Genomic DNA, 18,715 nt, shown 5'->3' with positions numbered 1-18,715 from the left:
GGGATTATATTTCCCTTTATACACTTTGAACAAAATGAGAAAAGGAGGTTGTACAAATGTTGATGTGACTGTACAAAGCATTGTTGTGCAAATTCCCCTCAACCATTAACATGACTAGTTTTGACTCCCCCACTTCCTATTATGCAATTGTTACTTCAATATGACAATTCCTAAGGTCCACAGTTGCAACAAAACTTTACAAGCTAGAATGGAGGACACAACTATAATAATGTGGGGACTGGTCACTTGCCATGAAGTTGTGCACCAGTCTCAACTGGGAAGTTCCCTAGTGGGAACAACCATAATGGTTGAGATGTGCAGTTAAGTATGAATATCAAACAGTTTGCAGAGAGTTCACATTTATGGTAAATCATGAATGATTTGGTGAAATGGGATTTCTGCACTGTATAAGAGTTCAATGCCTTTTGTTTTTCAGAACTCTATTTGTTGCTGGAAATTCCATGGCGATTGATGGAGGTGTCTTTACACCATTAATTACCTCCAGAGATAGCATATACTAAATATATACTAAATATATCAGCTATTTTTCAGGCTTCTCAGTCAACAGGAGGCATAATGCAATCACACATGTAGGAAGGTAGAATGGCACTCAATGTAAAGTTGCCTACAGTATTGTGGAAGAAAATGTGGTACAGGTATCTGTGCATGTGTCATTTTTGGTATGTTTTCTGCATAACTTCAAAAGCAGGTATCATGTTATGCCACTCCTGGACACAATTTGTACTTCATCTTGTGCTAGATCCCAAGAGGAGTATTGCCTTTGTGAGTAGTGCCATAAGAACAAACTGTGGAAGATACTTTAACAGACTTAATTTGGTCATTCATGTATGTAGGTCATTTGGCATATTGAGGTCCCTTGAAAGAGGCAATCCATTTAGATTGGATTTTGATCTGCCACTATTCCAAGTACAAAGACTCTGTTGATTTTCCCAGAAAACTGCAATCACCATCAAATTGCAATCACTGGCCAGTACAAATCCTTTGAGTCTGTAACAGAATAAATATTGAATTGGGCAAATTGGTAATTCACTGTCTTGCCAGTGTAGAAGATGGATGAATCTAGCCACATCTGTTCTTATTTATGTCACCTTCCTTTTTTAAAAAAAGTGACTGGCTTATAACAACTTGTTTTTACTAAATGTATATACCACCAGATAACCAGGACTGTGGGAAATTTACAGCAGTTAAAATTATGCAAGAAAAAAAGTTCTTGTATACGAGTACCCCCATCCACTGCATTATTGCAGAAATACTTTTGGAAGTTTTTGCCATCAAACTGAATTCAATGTTAAAAAATTGAGGGGGGAGGGGAGGAGAAAAAAGGGATAAGGGAGATATTTGGGATTGCATTCATTGCCCCAGTTGGAAAAAGAGAGCAATGTCTGCCCTTCCTCACGACAATCTTCTTCCCCAACCTGGCTCCCGCTAGCTTAAAATTCCCATCGGCAGCATCTATTGTAGCTGGGAGATGATGGAGCTATGAAGTAACGCATCCTACTAAAAGCAGTAGGATGCTGGCCATTCTAGTGCTTTGGGTTTCTGTCGAGCCTTTTATCCCCGAGTAAAAGGAACAAATACAAGCCGATCAGAGCCCAATCCACGATTGCGAACCGCACATTCGATCCCTTCTCGGTTCGAGAAGGCGGGGGGCGGGAGAAGAGAGGATTAAGCGAACGGTTGCACGTTTCGGCGACGTGGAAGCGTCCCTCTCGAGAAGAGCGCGCGGTCACGTGACCAACATCTTCCGGGTTCTCTCGCTTGGCTTCGTCTTCTACAGCACGTGGGTTCTTGTTTGCAGCGGGCCCGGAAGTTTCGTTCTGCCGGCTCATTCGGAAGGGCTGAATTTGGGGTGGCTGCCGATTGGGTATAAGCTATAAGGCAGGGCCGGCAGGTTACGGGGTTCAATCGGACTGGGCTGACTTGGGAGATACCGGGCAGTTCCGCGCCACCGCAGGTAGGTCTAAGGCCCCCATTGCTCGCCGCCCCCTGAGAATAGCAGCGCTTCCGCCACACGGTGAAACGCGAACCTGCCTAAAGCGTTATCGGACAGCTCGGTCAAATGAGAAAATGGTTGCGGGGATCCCGCGTCTGCAAAACGTCAACGCTTGTTGCGTGACTGTGGGAGTGCGTATAAACAAGACGTAGGTTTTAACTTGAGCCTTGGGCCTCGATCAGTTTAAGATTCAGGTCAGACCTCATTCAGGGTATACAACTCAACAGACAGTCCACTCCTTTAGTTGAAATACGGGCCCCTTTCGATTAAAGGGTTTGCGGACCTGACTTTGGATTTCAAATAGGAAAAGTCACGAGGTGAAGTTGGGTTGTTGTTTTTTTACAAGCATCCTTTTCTGCAGATGCTTCAGTCTACTTTGCCTCTGTTTCATCTGGAATAAATGAGGATGTTATTTGTTGCATCAGAGAATAGCAAAGACCCATCAGAGGGCTGGAATCAAAGCCGGACCAGACCCAAGAGGGCCTACTTACCAAAGGGCCATCCAAGTACAGGAATCTTCAAAAATGGTTTTGTCAGTTTGAACTAGGAGGCTCTCATTTCCAGAGCAACAAATCAAGCAAGAGCTGAGAAGGAAGAGACTATATTTTAGGTTTAACATCGTGGGACTAGATATTTTCCTCCTTAAAATATTATCCAGGATATGGTAAAAATAAAAATGCTAGCCATGATGGTATGGTCAAAACTGCAAGTGTTATATATAGGGACTCGAATTATGACCACAGTTGAGCCCAAAATTTCTATTGCTAAATGAGGCAGTTGAATTTTGTCCCACTATATGGCCTTTGTTACCACAGTTGTTAAGTTAATAACAGTTTTAAAGTGAATCTGGCTTTCCAATGACTTTTCTTCTCGGAAGGTTGCAAAAAGCAATTGCATGATTCTGGGACACTGCAACCATCATAAATATGAACTAGTTGCCAAGCATCCAAATTCTGATCACGTGACCATGACGATGCTACAATGGTTACAAGAGTGAAAAATGGTCACGAGCCACTTTTTTCAGTGCTGTTGTGGTCACTAAACAAATGGTTGTAAATCGAGGACTACCTGTATTCATCCAATTGCTGACCATCTAATTCAGAGGTATCAAACTGCCAGCCTGCAGGCTGATTTCATCATACCGGAGCTGCGCCCACCCCATTGCTGGCAACGGCGAAAAAGCTCCAATACGTCATGCGACGTCACATGACGTTGCGAGTTTGACATGCCTGATCTAGTTCTAGGCCAGTGGTTCTCAACCTTTTTAATGCCACGACCCCCCAACTGGTTGTAAGTCGAGGACTACCCAACCGGTCATAAGTCGAGGACTACCCAACCGGTCGTAAGTTGAGGACTTTCCCTGCCTGGGAGCGCCGCGCATGCGTGGTGCCACCCCCTGCGCCGGCCAAGGCGTAGCTGGCAAGCATCAGAGACGGCGCAGGGCGACCACCAGCTGGCCCAGCCCAAGGGAGGTAAGGCACTCGCCGGGCCCCACCCGCGCCAGCAACCCTCCCTGCGCCCGCCGGCCTCCCACCTCCCATCCCTGGCCCTCTTTTACTTACATTTTTAGTAGTTGCTCAGCAGGGAGGGGTGGAAACTTCCAGACAGCTCGCCTTCGCTGCAGACAACTTGCAGCACCATTTGCAGAATGGGACTTTTGGCGGGCTCAGCAGAGCAGAGACAGCCTGGACCATTCCTATTGGCTTTTGAAAGCCAATAGAATTAGACTCTATTCAAGAGAGTCTATTCTATTGGCTTTCAAAATCCAATAGAATAAAAGGGAGTAGCACAACTAAGGAAAAGGAAAAAAATGGCGGACTGCGTTGTTTGGCGGCCCCCGTAAAATGGTCGTTCGACCCCAAATGGGGTCCTGACCCACAGGTTGAGAACCGCTGTTCTAGGCAGTTTACAATAAAATGAATACATAAAATAGACAATATAAAATATAAAAATTAACCAGAATTCAAGGATTGTATAACTATGTATAGTTACTAGTTGACTTTTTTTTTTAACCATAATCTGGGGACACACCTACCATTTTGAATGGAATTGTACTAGAACAATTGTACTAGAACAAAGTCTTGAAATAGTAAGGAATGCACAGAAGGTTTTTCAGGAGCTTTGTGATTATGCATATACAATATACCAATGTGATAGCCATGCAAAGCTTTTATTGAACAGATTGGAGTCTTAAAATACCTCAGAGAGGCTGAATTAGTTTTTTGGGGGGAGGGGGAAACGGTTATCTATTCTCTTCCAAATAACTAGCATTTTCTTTCATGGTATACTCATACTGATTTTCAAGCAAGGTTGATCATACTGGCTGGCATTTATATTTGATATCACTTATAGACCTTCCAGTAATACCCAAAATTCTAATGGAATACCGTATATGGTGGCGTATAAGGCGACTTCCGCAAGCGCTAAAATCGGCGACAAAGACGGGGGTCGTCTTATACGCCGAGTCGTCTTATACACCGGAAATACTGGTAGTTTTCGGTGTATAAGACGATGTTCTAGGAATGCGGCCCGGTGACAAATATGGGGGTCGTCTTATACGCCTGGTCACCTTGTAAGCCGGCATATACGGTATATATTTTAATACATTTTCTGTGGGTTACAGGTTCATTATGACATTAGACCCATTTTTGAAGATGAAATTCTGAAGACTTATTAACCAAAGTATTAATACATTTTGCAACACTTTTTAAATAAGGCCATAAGAAATAGAACTGATTTTACTCCAGCAAAATGGGACTATTTAAATGTATGTTATTTATCCAGTGGTATACCCTTCTTTTCAAGGAGTTGAAGGACATAGTCAATAAAAAATTCATCTGTCCCAATAGCCATTTAGAAATTTGGAGCTTCAGTTCTATTTTTACTTGGAAAAATATTTTATGAAGTATTGGCTTTGAATATATAGTCATAGGATTTGATTAATAATATTTCTTTTCCTGAAAGTAGCTTTCAAATATGTTCCAATTTAACTTGGAGGATTTATATTCTGATTTCTAGTATATCTGAGTTGGCTTGTGGCAAGATGGGCACCAAACAAAATCAAGCTGGTTTATGAAATATAAAAATACATACTGTGCAAAATTACTTTTCCATTGAAATCATGATATAAGCATATGTTTAAATGTTGTTTGCTATTTCTCTTCCTCTATAATAAAAGATAAAAGAACCAGGAAATGGAAGAGAAAAAAACCAAAAGGAGGAGTCCCAAGTCATCCATGACTCATGTCAGTCAGGTTCTCAACAATAAGAAAAACACTGTGCCTTCTAGCAAAAGTACAGCATTTACCAATTCTGCATCCCAGATTCCTTTACAAAGATCAAAGTTTAAAAGGTAAGGTTTTATATGGAATGTGCTACTAGCTATCAAAGCTGGTCAAATTTGAGGGCTGTACAGTTTTCAGGAAGGGAAACATTAAGGGATAAAGAATACCTGGCTCACAAACCATCCAGCTTGCCATGCTAAGCCATCTATAGAATCCCCTTTTTTTAAGCTCCCCCCCCCCCGCAGAAACTCTTTGGTGTGATATTTCCCACCCCTCTCATTTGGGGAGGTTTATGGGTTGGACAGAGTCGAGCTTAAGTCTGCTGGCCCCTTCTGAAATCATCCAAACTCTTATGTATGAGTTTAATCATTAGAGCCAGTATTTGGTTCCAAACTAATTTTGGTTCTATTGTGCTAGAATAATTAAACACATACAAACCCATATATGCTTCTTCTTTAACTAAATGGGAATTTTGCATTTTTAAAATGGAGTGTGATCTTTAGTCGCGAAAATGGTGCATGACAGGAAATAGAACTACCTTCTTCCTTGATCAGAGAGACCAGACCAGATTCTTTGGAAGCTAAACCCTTTTTGTTGAAAAAGCAAAGTCTAACAACCGGAGTAGTTCTGAGGAGAGGGACGTCTCTCCCTGAAGCCTTTCATCACTGTACTCTGTCAAGGTCAGCATAAAAATAAAAGAAGCAATTACTTCTTTCTTCCTGTCAGTACAATATTTTGATACAAATTTCCATAAGCTCAAGGAGCTTCGTGGAGCTTTGCATGACATCTCAAGTGGGTGGGGCAAGAACACAGTTTTTGAAGGGTTTTAAGGGGGATAAAATATATCCACACAAAAACAAATGTACCACATGTACCCCCATCCTCAAGGAAAGTATGTCCTTTGGCATGTTTCCAGCCCTCAGGTATTAGTAATAGTGGACATTTCCTGCCAATCCTGTAATTCCAATACGAGAGAATATCTGCAGCTCAGAATTGAACAGTGAAGTATTTGGTGCTCTCTGAGCTGGTTGTTTGCTTGCAGATGTTTCATTGCCCAACTAGATGACATCATCAGCATGAGTAAGTGTGGGCTTTGCTCTGTTTTCATACAACAGCTTGCCCTGCCAGTTTTGGTAGGGGTGTAGTTTTCTCTTAATCAAAGAACTACCAAGGAGAATGAATGTAATGAAATATCTGCAAGGAGACAGTCCAGTTTTGAGAGCATCAGGGACTCCACATCCCTGTAATTTGAAACAATTAAGGAGGTTCTTCCTCAGGGCTTTTCTAATCCCCAGATGCTACAGTTTTCCAGATTTTTTCAAAAAGCATGAAAAGCAGAGTGGAACAATACTTTCAAAAGAAAAATAAAGATATCAGACAACATGTGGCATTGCTAGAAGTTCTAAGGATGGATACCTTAAAAAGATTTCAGGCTATGAACCTGTTAAAATAATATTTAAAAAAAACTCTGATCAAGAGGCCAAACTTTAATTGTGTTCAAGTAAACTTTACTCTTAGTTTCTCACAGAACCCAATCAACACAACACTGTTTGAAAAAATAGTGCCGCTATGGCGGTCATTTCAGCAGATGGAGGCAATAATTCCAAAAATCATTGAGACAAAGAATAGAAGCAGCCACGCCATTAACATTTTATACTCTGTTCTGCTGTTTTTGTCATTTCTATATCTGACTTCATGTTTCACAGAGTTGCTTGCTTCTGATTAGGGAACTGGATAAAGAAAAATTAACTACAGAGCAATTCAAATATGGTCTGAGAAATATCTCAGCTGCTCTGTTGACTGTTTCTTTTTTAGATTTGGCAAGGAATGTTTTGGCCAGAAAATGGAACAAGATATGTCCAGATAAGAGAGCATCCTTTGGTTAGGTCCTGAAATGTCTCCATTCTAGAACAAATGCATTAACATTTCAAGATCTAATGAACATTCAGAATGAAGGCAGGAGTACTGAGTAGTTCAAGTTCTGCTAATTATTTGAACCAAGGAACATTTCCCTAAGTTTTATTCTTTTTTTCCCCTTAATACTCAAGAATGGAAAAATGTGTTCCCTGCTAGATTTGAAGTGGTTGTTCTGTAAATAAAAGTATTTCTGAATGTAACAATGCAGTCAAGGAAGCTGTTTCCAAAGATGAGTTCTTGGCTGCTAAAGATATATTAAAAGTGTACATTCCTGTCTGGAATTACTGTTAAGTTCAGCCCTTAAATGGGCTTGTATTTCTCTTTCAGGAATAGTGATATGCAATGCAAGCACACTCTTTTCTTTTGAAGGTCCTAGTAACTGAGAGATAGTTACTTTGCCACTCAGAGTTACCTCAAACTGCGATATGAGCGGCATATAAATTTGATAAATACATCCAGGAATACATCCAAGGCTTTGATAGCAAATATCCAGGCACGTCTGAAATCTCCTGTTCAATGGACAGAGTGCAGTTGCAAAACAGTAATCAAAATAACAGGTTCTACTTAAATACAGCGTAACTGAAACCAAAATACAGGAAAGTGAAAAAGCAAGTTCTTCAGGAGACATCTAATGATTCTGCTACTCTTACTGATCAGATAGTAGGTCATGCTGGTCAAGATAAGATGGCACCTGTATATTATATATCTTCCTAAATTATTTTCTCAAGAGATAAGCCCAAACATGAGGCCAGAAGCTGAATCTTCAAACATTCCTGTACAATATAAGAAGGCCAAATATTGAGGGACCTAGATGTTGCAACAAGCTTTGCATGTTCTGACAAATATTGTCGGATTTCTGAAAAGGGCTAGTACTTCAGCCATAATAACCATTTTCCTTTTTAGCTGGGAGGCTATTTCATTACCTACTTGGTACAAGAATAGTAGAGTACAAATAAGAACAGTTGGTTGGAACTGAAAGATACCAAATCTGTTCTTTCAGCTTTTTAGGGTAAAGTAAGGCATTTTATAAAGTAGATCACAACTTACTACTTGACAAGATAGAAAAATGTGGGGTAGACAGCATCACCACCAGATGGATCCGTAGCTGGCTGACCGGCTGTACTCAGCGTGTGGTCCTCAATGGAACCGCATCTACATGGAGGGAAGTGTGTAGTGGGGTGCCCCAGGGCTCTGTTCTGGGCCCAGTGCTCTTCAACATCTATATCAACGATTTGGAAAAAGGGGATAGATGGGGAACTCATCAAATTTGTGGACGACACCAAGCTGACAGGAATAGTCAACGCTCCAGAAAACAGGTTTAAGATACAGAAGGATCTGGACAGACTTGAACACTGGGCACTATCTAACAAAATGAAATTCAATGGTGAAAAAAGTAAGGTTCTACATTTAGGCAAGAAAAACCAAATGCACAGGTATAGCAATAACTGAGAGGGACCTGGGAGTCCTAGTGGACAATCACTTAAATATGAGCCAGAAGTGTGCTGCAGCTGCCAAAAAGGCCAACACAGTGCTAGGCTGCATTAACAGAGGGATAGAATCAAGATCACGTGAAGTATTACTGATAATGTTTGTACTTAAAGTTATTTTCATTATGGTAATGTACATTTATAAAGCTTTAAAAACAGGTTTAGGTTGAATAAATTTAAGCTAAAATTGGATTATTTTAAATAAAATACAGTACTTAAGGGAAAGAGAGAGGGAATATTTGATGTATTGATTGAATTATGTATATATGTTTTGTTTGCGGATGTTTGACCACCCTAACACCATGGTGTGTCTTGAGTACTTTGTCTTAAAAAAAAAAGATCACATGAAGTGTTAATAACACTTTGCAATGTTTGGTAAGGCCACACCTGGAATACTGCATCCAGTTTTGGTCACCGCGATGCAAAAAAGATGCTGAGACTCTAGAAAGAGTACAGAGAAGAGCAACAAAGATGATTAGGGGACTGGAGGCCAAAGCATATAAGGAAAGGCTGCTGGAATTGGGTATGTCTAGTTTAATGAAGAGAAGGACGAGGGGGGACATGATAGCAGTATTCCAATATCTCAGGGGCTGCCATAAAGAAGAGGGAATCAAGCTATTTTCCAAAGCACCTGAAGGCAGGACAAGAAGCAACGGGTGGAAACTAATCAAGGAGAGAAGCAACCTAGAACTAAGGAGAAACTTCCTGACAGTTAGAACAATTAACCAATGAAACAACCTGCCTCCAGAAGTGGTGAATGCTCCAACATTGGAAGTTTTCAAGAAGAGACTTGAACAGTCATTTGTCTGAAATGGTATAGGGTTTTCTGCCTAAGCAGGGGGTTGGACTAGATGACCTCCAAGGTCCCTTCCAACTTTACTACTATTATTATTATTAACTATGGAATTAACATACTGTAGTTAATGTGGACTATGTGTTGGTGAAGGTGTATATAATGCAAAATCTTTTTTTTGGGGGGGGGAAGGTTGGAACAAAGCTAAATCCTACCATGATTTGTCCAAATAAGACACTGCAATGTCTTCACTTAGTGGAGCAATTGAAATAGTTGTTCCATACCAATTAGAGAAGAAAAGGAGGCTTCTCCCAAAGACTGAAAAACCTTCCTAAGCTATTTAAGCAGTTTTCTATTAGCCCTCTTGATAAAGAAAAGCAAAATCTAGAGACCTATGATAAATACATTTCCTCACTCACTAGTAGCTTTAGAAACTAATGCTACAAATCATAACCCCAGTTCATATAATAAGTGATCAGGAGTTATATTTGGGAGACAAGGGGGTTAAGTTCTTCCTTCAAAGCATTTGTTGAGGTGAGACATTCAAATTAGCAAGCAGCCTGAAGGAACTAAATGACAATTTTTCTGTCTTTTTCTCAGAGGTGTGAAAGAGAAAGCCAAGACACCAGGAGTGGAAAACAAAGGAGCCCAGTCAGCTCCAATCCAGCATTCATTTCTCACAGATGTATCAGATGTTCAAGAAATGGAGAAAGGACTTCTGGGTCTTCTGAATGACTTCCATTCTGGAAAACTGCAAGCATTTGGTATTTTTATTCTGACTGTTCCCCTAGATAAATTACGTGTTGAAATGCTCATGTTGACCACTGCTGAAAAAGGGGGACATTGAAAGCATAACTGAAACAACTGCATGATTTGCTGAAGTCATACAAATTGGGAAATGTTTCATTAAACTGTTTTTTCAAGGCAGAACAAATTGCTTAAATCAAGGTACTGTTGCTATTATGGTGCTACTTAATGGATTTATGTTTTCTACTGTGGTGAGTACTCAAGATAATTAAAAAAGTTTTTAAAAGATAAAAATTAACACTAAAATAGACAATAATGATATTTAACAATTCTGAGCCTGGCAATCCTGTTTTGTATTCCATTTTTAATATATTTGCTGTCCGGACTCTACCTTTAGAATGTGTTTTTTTTAGAGGACTGGAGTAGAAAGAGATTTTAAAAAATAAATTAGCACCCTGTGTAAATTGTCCACAGTGGCTGTGGCTTCACCTTCTAAGACTGGAAAGTAGAGTATATACCATATATATTTCAGCATACTTCACTCACAAGCCTACATTCTCGTTAGCTGTGTAAGTGATCATAATAAATACTTCAATTAGCCACAAGATGGGCAGCAAATTTTGATAAATAAAATAAATTACTTTATCCTCCAAATGAAACAAATTTTATTTGCTACTTATTCAGGCATGGGGAAAATAGAATGAGTCTTGCTCATCAGAGATGAATTATAGCTAGATATTTGAATCTTTACATTATTTTCTATCTTTGATTTTTTTCCCCTAAAAATTGGGAAAGCTGAAACAAATTGGAAGAAATAAAATAATTCCAGTGAAATGGTTTTTTTTAGAATAAAGAACACAATGTGACAAAAAGCTGTTGTTTTAGTTTTACCAAATGTCTCCGGTTATGGCTAAGCAATGTGTTTAGACCCTTGTAGACCCTCTTGCGACTCAGAAAATCAAATGTGTTTTTCTGGAATAACGCTGAAACTGGAGGGAGGTATTTGACCCTAGGAAAAGATATCCCTGCTTTAAAGAGTTGCAGAGAGCTGTTCTGTAAGCATACTTGCATTGTCCAAAGCATTATTATTATTATTATTTTGCCTTTGTTCACAATCCTACTTTCTGTTTACTTGTAATAAGTAGGCTTTTATCTAGGGCAACAGAATATTCAATTCCTGTATGTAGAGGACAAGCAATGCAGTACAATTCTCAAAGGCAACACTAGATACTTTTCTGTTCCTAGGTGGCCATGAACAAGGAAGGCAGTGCTTGATTTGCTTGTGGAAAAGTCTGCTGCTGACTTTTTGTTTAAAGCCTTAAATAAGCCTCAAAGGATAGAAGAAAGACCCAGAAATAAAATTACTATGTTACTAAAGTGCTTCTCAAACTTGGATAAATTATTCAAGCTCTTTGGATAATGCCACACAAATCTATTACTGAATCATCACAGGGACATTGAAATTGAAGTGTTTTACCTAAATGGATAAAAGGGACTCTTTCTGATAAGCGAAGGAAAACATTTTGGAAGCAATGGATTAAAGTATGCTTTCCCATTTAATGAACATACCAAACTTGATGTATTAGTAAAGTAATGCAGATTACAATGTATTTCTGAAAATAGCAAAATGAACCTATATCGCTAAGGGAGTAAAAAAGTTTTGTATGACTTTGCCACCAGTGGATTGTACTGCTGCACCGCTCTAGATGGGACTGCCTCTGAAGATCACTTGGAGGCTTCTGTTGGTCTTGTCAGTGTGGCAGCCCAGGTGCTAGCTGTTACATGCTGACATGAACACGTGACACCGGTGCTCTGGGCCCTACAATGACTCCTGTTGGTTTCTAAGTGCAATTCAAATGCTGTTTTTAACTTTTAAAGCCTTACATTGCTTAGCGTGAAGGTGCTTTCAGGATTACCTTCTCTAACTAGTCTTGACCCATGTGTCACAGTCGAACCTGCTGGTGGTCACTCATATCTGCAAAGTTAACAGGGTTGGTGACTCACAGCTTGCTTGTCCTTTGGTATGCCTGCATTCTGGAAGAGCCTTTTCCTGGAAATTATGTCAAACCCCCCCCCCCACACTTCGGATTTTCTGTAAGCTGTTAAAGTGGAGCTTTACAGAGCTTTTGAGATTTGAGTTGACGTCATAAACTTCCCTTAGGGTTGGTTGGTTGACTGTCATTTTTCTTTCTCTTTTATTGTGAATGTTTTATGGTACTATATATATGGAAAGGGTAAACTGACAAGAGCCTTCTTGATGTAGTGAGGCAAACCCAATAAATCATATTTATTCATCACCCCACAAAACCACTTTTTAAAAATGATGTGTAGCTTCAAAATCTCCAGAGATGCCACATCTTTAGCTTGCGATCGCCTAAAGAAACCAGAAAACCACCTGCAAGATTTATGGAAGGACAGGTTCAGAGAGAATGACTGTGAAGAGGAGCTAAATTATGGAGTTATCAGATCTTCAAAGGGGAGCATTGCTTCTATGCTGTTTCAAGTAAAGTACTCTTTTGAAGCTGTTTTGTGAGGTAATGTTGCCCTGCAGTTCTGAAGAGTAAAACACTGCTAGGACGTTGCACTTTGATCATTTTCTTAAGCCTCCTGTAGCAGTTCTGATCTGTCTGTTAGCATTATGGAAAGTTAATACTTTTAATTATTATCAAATCTTTGACAATGCATTTTTATACCTTTGTTTACTTCAGGAAATGAATGTTCTATTGAGCAAATGGAGCATGTAAGAGAAATGCAAGAGAAGTTGGCCCGCTTGAACTTGGAACTTTATGGAGAGTTGGAAGAACTCCCTGAAGATAAAAGAAAACTAACTAGTGACTCTAATCTGGATAGATTGTTGTCAGATGTAAGTATAAACAGGGCACAAGAAGTTTATAATAGAATTTTGCAAAAGGTTGGTTTCAAATGCCCCAAAGGTGCTTTTTCAAAAGGCAACGGGGCCTTGTTTTTCCTTGAAGACGTTTTGCTTCTTACCCAAGAAGCTTCTTCACTTCTGTTTGTTTCAAACAATTTTGAGCACCAAATTTTAAAGAGTGACCCATTTTAACAGCAAAACTGTCTCACAGTATTCAAAACATCCTGCCTTTCATTCAACCCTGTACTTTTGTGAAATTTTATGTTCAGAATTGTCCAAAATGAAGTATTTTGCACACTCCTACTTGATAGCAGGAATGCAAAAATTCCCGAATTCAGTTCTGTTTTTTTAATCCTATAAAAATATATGGCTTTCTTATTTCTGTAGGGTTTGCATAATAACAAAATTACATTGTTCAAACTGTAACCTTTTCCTTCATAAGTGAGTGTGCCCTGACAATGAGACATTTTCCCAATATTATACTACCCTCTATTGATAAAGAGAAAACACTGCAGCCTTTCTTTTTTTAAAACAGAAAAATACATTTAAAAAGGAAGTTATCATTCCTTTGTCCTTTGTCTCCTAACCCTTCCCATTAAATTTTCATAAATTTCAGCATTACAATCTCTGGAAGCAACAAAAGAGGTATTGACAGGCTTCAAATATTTGTTTTGCATTCTGCCTTTGTGGTACCATTAACATTTGCATTTGGAAATTTGGTAAAGGATGAAAGTTGAATCTAATGTGGATTGTAAGATTAGTTTAGTGCTGTCACAAATATTTGAATAATAAAAAATATTAAATTGGTGGTCCACTGTTGTTTCCAAAGTAGAAGTCTCAAGCAGAAAAAGCAAATTCAGCTTATTTTTCTATCATTGATGAAAAGCTGTTCTGGAGAGTTTAGAACAGTGGTTCTCAACCTGTGGGTGGGGACCCCATGTGGGGTCGAACGACCATTTTTCCCCCTTTTCTTTGGCCACGCCCCTGGTACCCGATGATGTATAAGTGATTGGGGGTCACCACAACATGGGGAATTGTATTATGGGGTCGCGGCATTAGAAAGGTTGAGCACCACTAGTTTAGAAACACTGCAGAATATTGTGGGACATTGCTGTGAGAAATTGACATCCAGTTCTTTCCCAGTTGGGGTTCCAATAGATCTCAGTCTCTTTTATAAATGCAATTAAGCCTTACTGATAAATTATCTGGACAATTAATATATTAAGTGCAATTTTTTATATTTCCTTCTACTGTAGCTGGAAGAACTGAATTCTTCTATGTATCCTTTTTGTGAAATGTCCAGTCTTGACCAAATAGCTGTCTAAATGTAATAGCTCATTTTATACAAAGGGTAAAATTCAGTGCATGCGATGCGACTGCACCTCAATCTAAGAACAGTTTGATCTGTTTTATCTTTTTAAGCTTATAATCCAGAAACATTTAACATTTCTTCATGATTTATAAGTTATTTTAAATAGCATGCAAGTCACTTCCTTCCATTTCCATTTCTTTTCACTTCCCTGTCTTTGTACATCTACAACTTTACCTGGTTACTTTGCCTTCTACTCAATTTTTGAACAGAGCAATATTTCCTTAGTGGCTTGGAATGAAAATTGGTTGTATCAAATATGAACTAACTTAAGAGTTTGATAAGAAACTGTGATTTACTGCATGTTTGGGCTATAATTTGATTTCATGTGTTTCTCACAAAACTCTTCTTAATATAGACCTGAATAATAGTGGGAAGTTTCATTTTTTTTGCACAGTAATACTTTTCTCCACGTGGCTTAATAAACTATAATTTGGGGTGAGCTCTCTCTTCTGTGTGTCTGTTACTATGTAGATTTTTAAAAAAGATGATATGCTTACTTCATATCATTTTTCCTAATGCCTACCATCCCCAACTTAATTGCCTTACTCCTATTGTTTCTAATAGCAAGAGCACTTATACACCACTTCATAGTGCTTTAGAGCACTCTCTAAGCCAGTGGTTCTCAACCTTTTTAATGCCGCGACCCCCAACCGGTCGTAAGTCGAGGACTACTCAACTGGTGCAGCACCGTTTGCAGAATGGGACTTTTGGCGGGCTCAGCAGGGCAGAGACAGCCTGGACAATTCCTATTGGCTTTCAAAAGCCAACAGAATAAAAGGGAGTAGCACAGCTAAGGAAAAGGGGAAAAAATTGGCAGACTGCGTTGTTTGGCGACCCCTGTGAAATGGTCGTTCGACCCCAAATGGGGTCCCGACCCACAGGTTGAGAACCACTGCTCTAAGCGGTTTACAGAGTCAGCATATTGCCCCCTACAACTTGGGTCTTCATTTTACCTATCTTGGAAGAATGGAAGACTGAGTCAACCTTGAGCCAGTGAGAATCGAACTGCTGGCAGGCGGCACAACTAGCCCTCAATATTCTTTCTAACCACTGTGCCACCACGGCTCAAGATAATAATAAAGGTAGTAAAGATAATAATAGTGAAAGGATAAGACAGAATATTGCACCAAGGCTGTGAAGACCCAATCCTAATACCCAGTGTGAAATTTAATTAAGGAACATAATGTTGATTTTGCATTATTTTAAAAAATGTTAAAGATAGTACGAGCTGGGGCTATAATGTGCCCAGTTTTACCCTCCAAACCCCCATTTGATATAGCCTAGTAGCAACTCAGTGTGGTAGTTAAGATGCTGAACTAAATCCAGGGAATCTCAGGCTCAGGTCCATCTTCTACCACTGTAACTCCCTGAGTGTTTTTGGGCGACTTTTGCTCTCAACTCAATCTACCTCATTCGTTTTCTTTTGTGAGAAAGAAATAAAATAAAAGGTGAAAAGGCTTCCACGTCTGCCACTGTGAGCTCCCAGGGAAAAGGCAGGTGTAAGTGAAATAAATAAATCGGCAACTTGAGAATTGCAGTATTTAGAGGAGAACTTCTGGGATTATCACAGAGAAAGAAGCCATTTATTTTTTTAAATGCTTCACTTACATACTTTTTTAAATACTACTTCTGTCTAGGGCTGTGATTTAAATTTTAGTGAAGTAGTACTACAATGCCACGTTGCATGTTTTATGTGAAATGTAACTTGTCCATTTTTCTCATGCTCACCTGCTACTCAGGGTCCTTTTTCAGAATAAATGAAAAGACAAGTTCTATGTATCCTGCAGCCTCTTAAAAACCTCTCCAGACATTAACTCAAAACTTGCTTCTCCTGAAATGCATGGAATCCTAGAAGAGCATAAGAGGTTTTACCTTTAGCTCAGACTCATCAAATGCTATTCCTTGACTCCTTGCTTCAGACAGAAACTTCACTTAGCAGATGTTCAAGATCTTCCGAAAACCAGCACAAGCTAAATGTGCCATTTTCTTGCTTGTATGGGGGAATCCAAGTTCTTGTATTTAATTTCCAGCAGACTGTTCCTTGCTTCTGAAACAACATGTTGAAAATAATTAATATGTGCACATACTCCTCTTAGCAGACGTGCATTGTTGTAGCCTTGTCAGGCTTGAAGCTTAGGGTACAGTATGGCCATGTTTTGCTGCTATGCTTTGTATCGTTGCCTTATCCTCTGTGAAATGTGGGGAAACTTGAAAGAACATTTCTAAAATGGAAAAGAAAATCAGTATTGATTAAGTTAATAATGAACTATGGTGTGCCTGCTTCCTTTTCCACAATGTAGACAATCAGCACATGCTCAGTGATGCCATTAAATGAATGTTTAATTTATTTTAGCAATAAAATAATTTTAAAGATTTCTGTTTTCTATAGAATTTATGTTACCATTGAGTGTTTTTATGTGTTATTGAATTTATAAAGCTGCCACATTCATAATTTATTACTCTGGGCCACAGATACAAGTAAATGCCCAATAAATATGAAACCAACATAATAAACTACACCAGTACATAGATAATCAAGGCTGAAAATAATAGCAATCGTACTTAGACTTCTATACTGCTTTATAATGCTTTACAGCCCTCTCTAAGCGGTTTACAGAATCAACGTATTGCCCCCAACAGTCTGGGTCCTCATTTTACCAACCAAGGAAAGATGGAAAGCTGAGACAACCTTGAACTGGTGAGAATAGAACTCCTGGCAGTCAGCAGAATTAGCTTGGAATACTGCTTTCTAACCACTATGCCCTCATGGCTCAAATAAACACTCCTTCTCATAATCAAGTGGGTTCAGTTACCATCTTGGCCCAAAACACAAGAGAAAAGCATCTTTTCTCAGCTTTACAAAAGAGTAGTAGGATCAGGGTGCCTGCACATCAGGGGTGGGGAAGATGCTCATCCCAAAGAGCAGATGCTGCAACAGTGAAGGCATGGAGTCTAGGTTCCATTAAATAACTGCCTCTGGGAACCTGAAGCATATCTACTTTGGGCGGCTAAGTTGGATGAGCAGAAATGGCTGAAGATGGGCTCATATCCTGCGCCTAACTCAGCCCTCGGAGCAAGGGAGGAATTGCACTACATTTTCATTACAGCTTTACATTTCATTTATCACTTGGGAGACCTTGTTATTAGAAAGAATGAGTTTGCAGTTGTACATTGATCTCACCCATTTAATAACCTTGAGTGAGAAAACAGTCTCAGACATCTGTAAGCACACAACCAAGCTTGGAGGGCACCAAGGATTCCACGTTGGTCTCTGTTGTATGTATATATATATTTATTTTAAGTAATGAAAGTGTGAGGGTGTGGTGTTCAAATTTTCCACTTCTAGTTTCAGGTAATTAACCTTCTATATCTGTATGGTCTTATTATTTTCAGATGATTGACAAACAAGAAATTAAAATGTGAAAGTGAGTGGTTTCATACGGAGATCATTATATTGATGACTGATTAGCATCGTAGCTTGATTCTCAGCGTAATAACACCTTTTTTCTGCTGAGCCTTACTGATCTGGTCCCTTCCATATAAATGGGGACCACAGTAATTCTCACTAGTATAAGTATTGGCAGGTTTTAATTGTTTCTGAGGTGTTACTTCAGTGGTAAGTTGTTTCAATTTTCTAGAAAATTGTTTTGAGTCCCTACTTTGTATTGCAGTTTCATGTGTTAAAATTAGTAACAATATGGATTTCTATTCCCATACTTGATATTCATGGAAATCGCCACTACAGATGTGAAACCTCTTCATGTTATGGTGGCTCCGTGACAAGTGTGCCACATCTTAATAGATGATGTGGTCAATTAATAGAGGAAGCTGATGTCCAGGTAAGACAAGGAATACATTAAATCTAACTGAAGTAGTCAAGGTGACTCTTAAGATTGCTTTCTCCCTACCTTTTATATCTCTATAAAACCTTTCTGTTCATCCTAAAAATCAGGAGATTTTCTGGAAAGAAATATATAGGATTGCATTTGTGATATATAGTATGCTATATATTTAAATGATTTCAACTGCTAAGTAGAGTTGATAAACTACACACACACACAAACCAAAAATCCTGGATAGAACACAGCTTCCCCACTTAAAGCACACGTGGAATTACTTTTTAGCATAGGGGACCAAAAGAACAGGATGGAATTGGAACAACAACAAAAAGGATAGATGCACTGCGAAGGAGAAAGAGAAGCTGAAATAAGATGGGAAGGGGGGAGTAG

The 18,715-nt window shown here is 39.1% G+C and overlaps 1 protein-coding gene across 1 annotated transcript; it reads left to right on the top strand.

Annotated features, from left to right (window-relative positions):
• Nucleotides 1–1,764: 1,764 nt before the first annotated feature.
• Nucleotides 1,765–16,859, top strand: CCDC28A (coiled-coil domain containing 28A). The gene is made up of 6 exons (XM_039322936.1): nucleotides 1,765–1,975; nucleotides 5,193–5,366; nucleotides 10,096–10,259; nucleotides 12,951–13,105; nucleotides 14,371–14,393; nucleotides 16,406–16,859. The coding sequence occupies exons 2-6, from the start codon at nucleotides 5,209–5,211 to the stop codon at nucleotides 16,458–16,460; spliced, it is 555 nt and encodes a 184-aa protein (XP_039178870.1). The 5' UTR covers nucleotides 1,765–1,975; nucleotides 5,193–5,208; the 3' UTR covers nucleotides 16,461–16,859.
• The last annotated feature ends 1,856 nt before the right edge of the window (nucleotides 16,860–18,715 follow it).

The sequence above is a fragment of the Crotalus tigris genome, unplaced genomic scaffold (assembly GCF_016545835.1).
Source record: "Crotalus tigris isolate CLP2741 ecotype Arizona unplaced genomic scaffold, ASM1654583v1 scf7180000017611.44802233496:7321179, whole genome shotgun sequence".
NCBI classification, from domain to species: Eukaryota; Metazoa; Chordata; class Lepidosauria; order Squamata; family Viperidae; genus Crotalus; species Crotalus tigris.
This window is presented reverse-complemented; position numbering and strand designations above follow the sequence as displayed.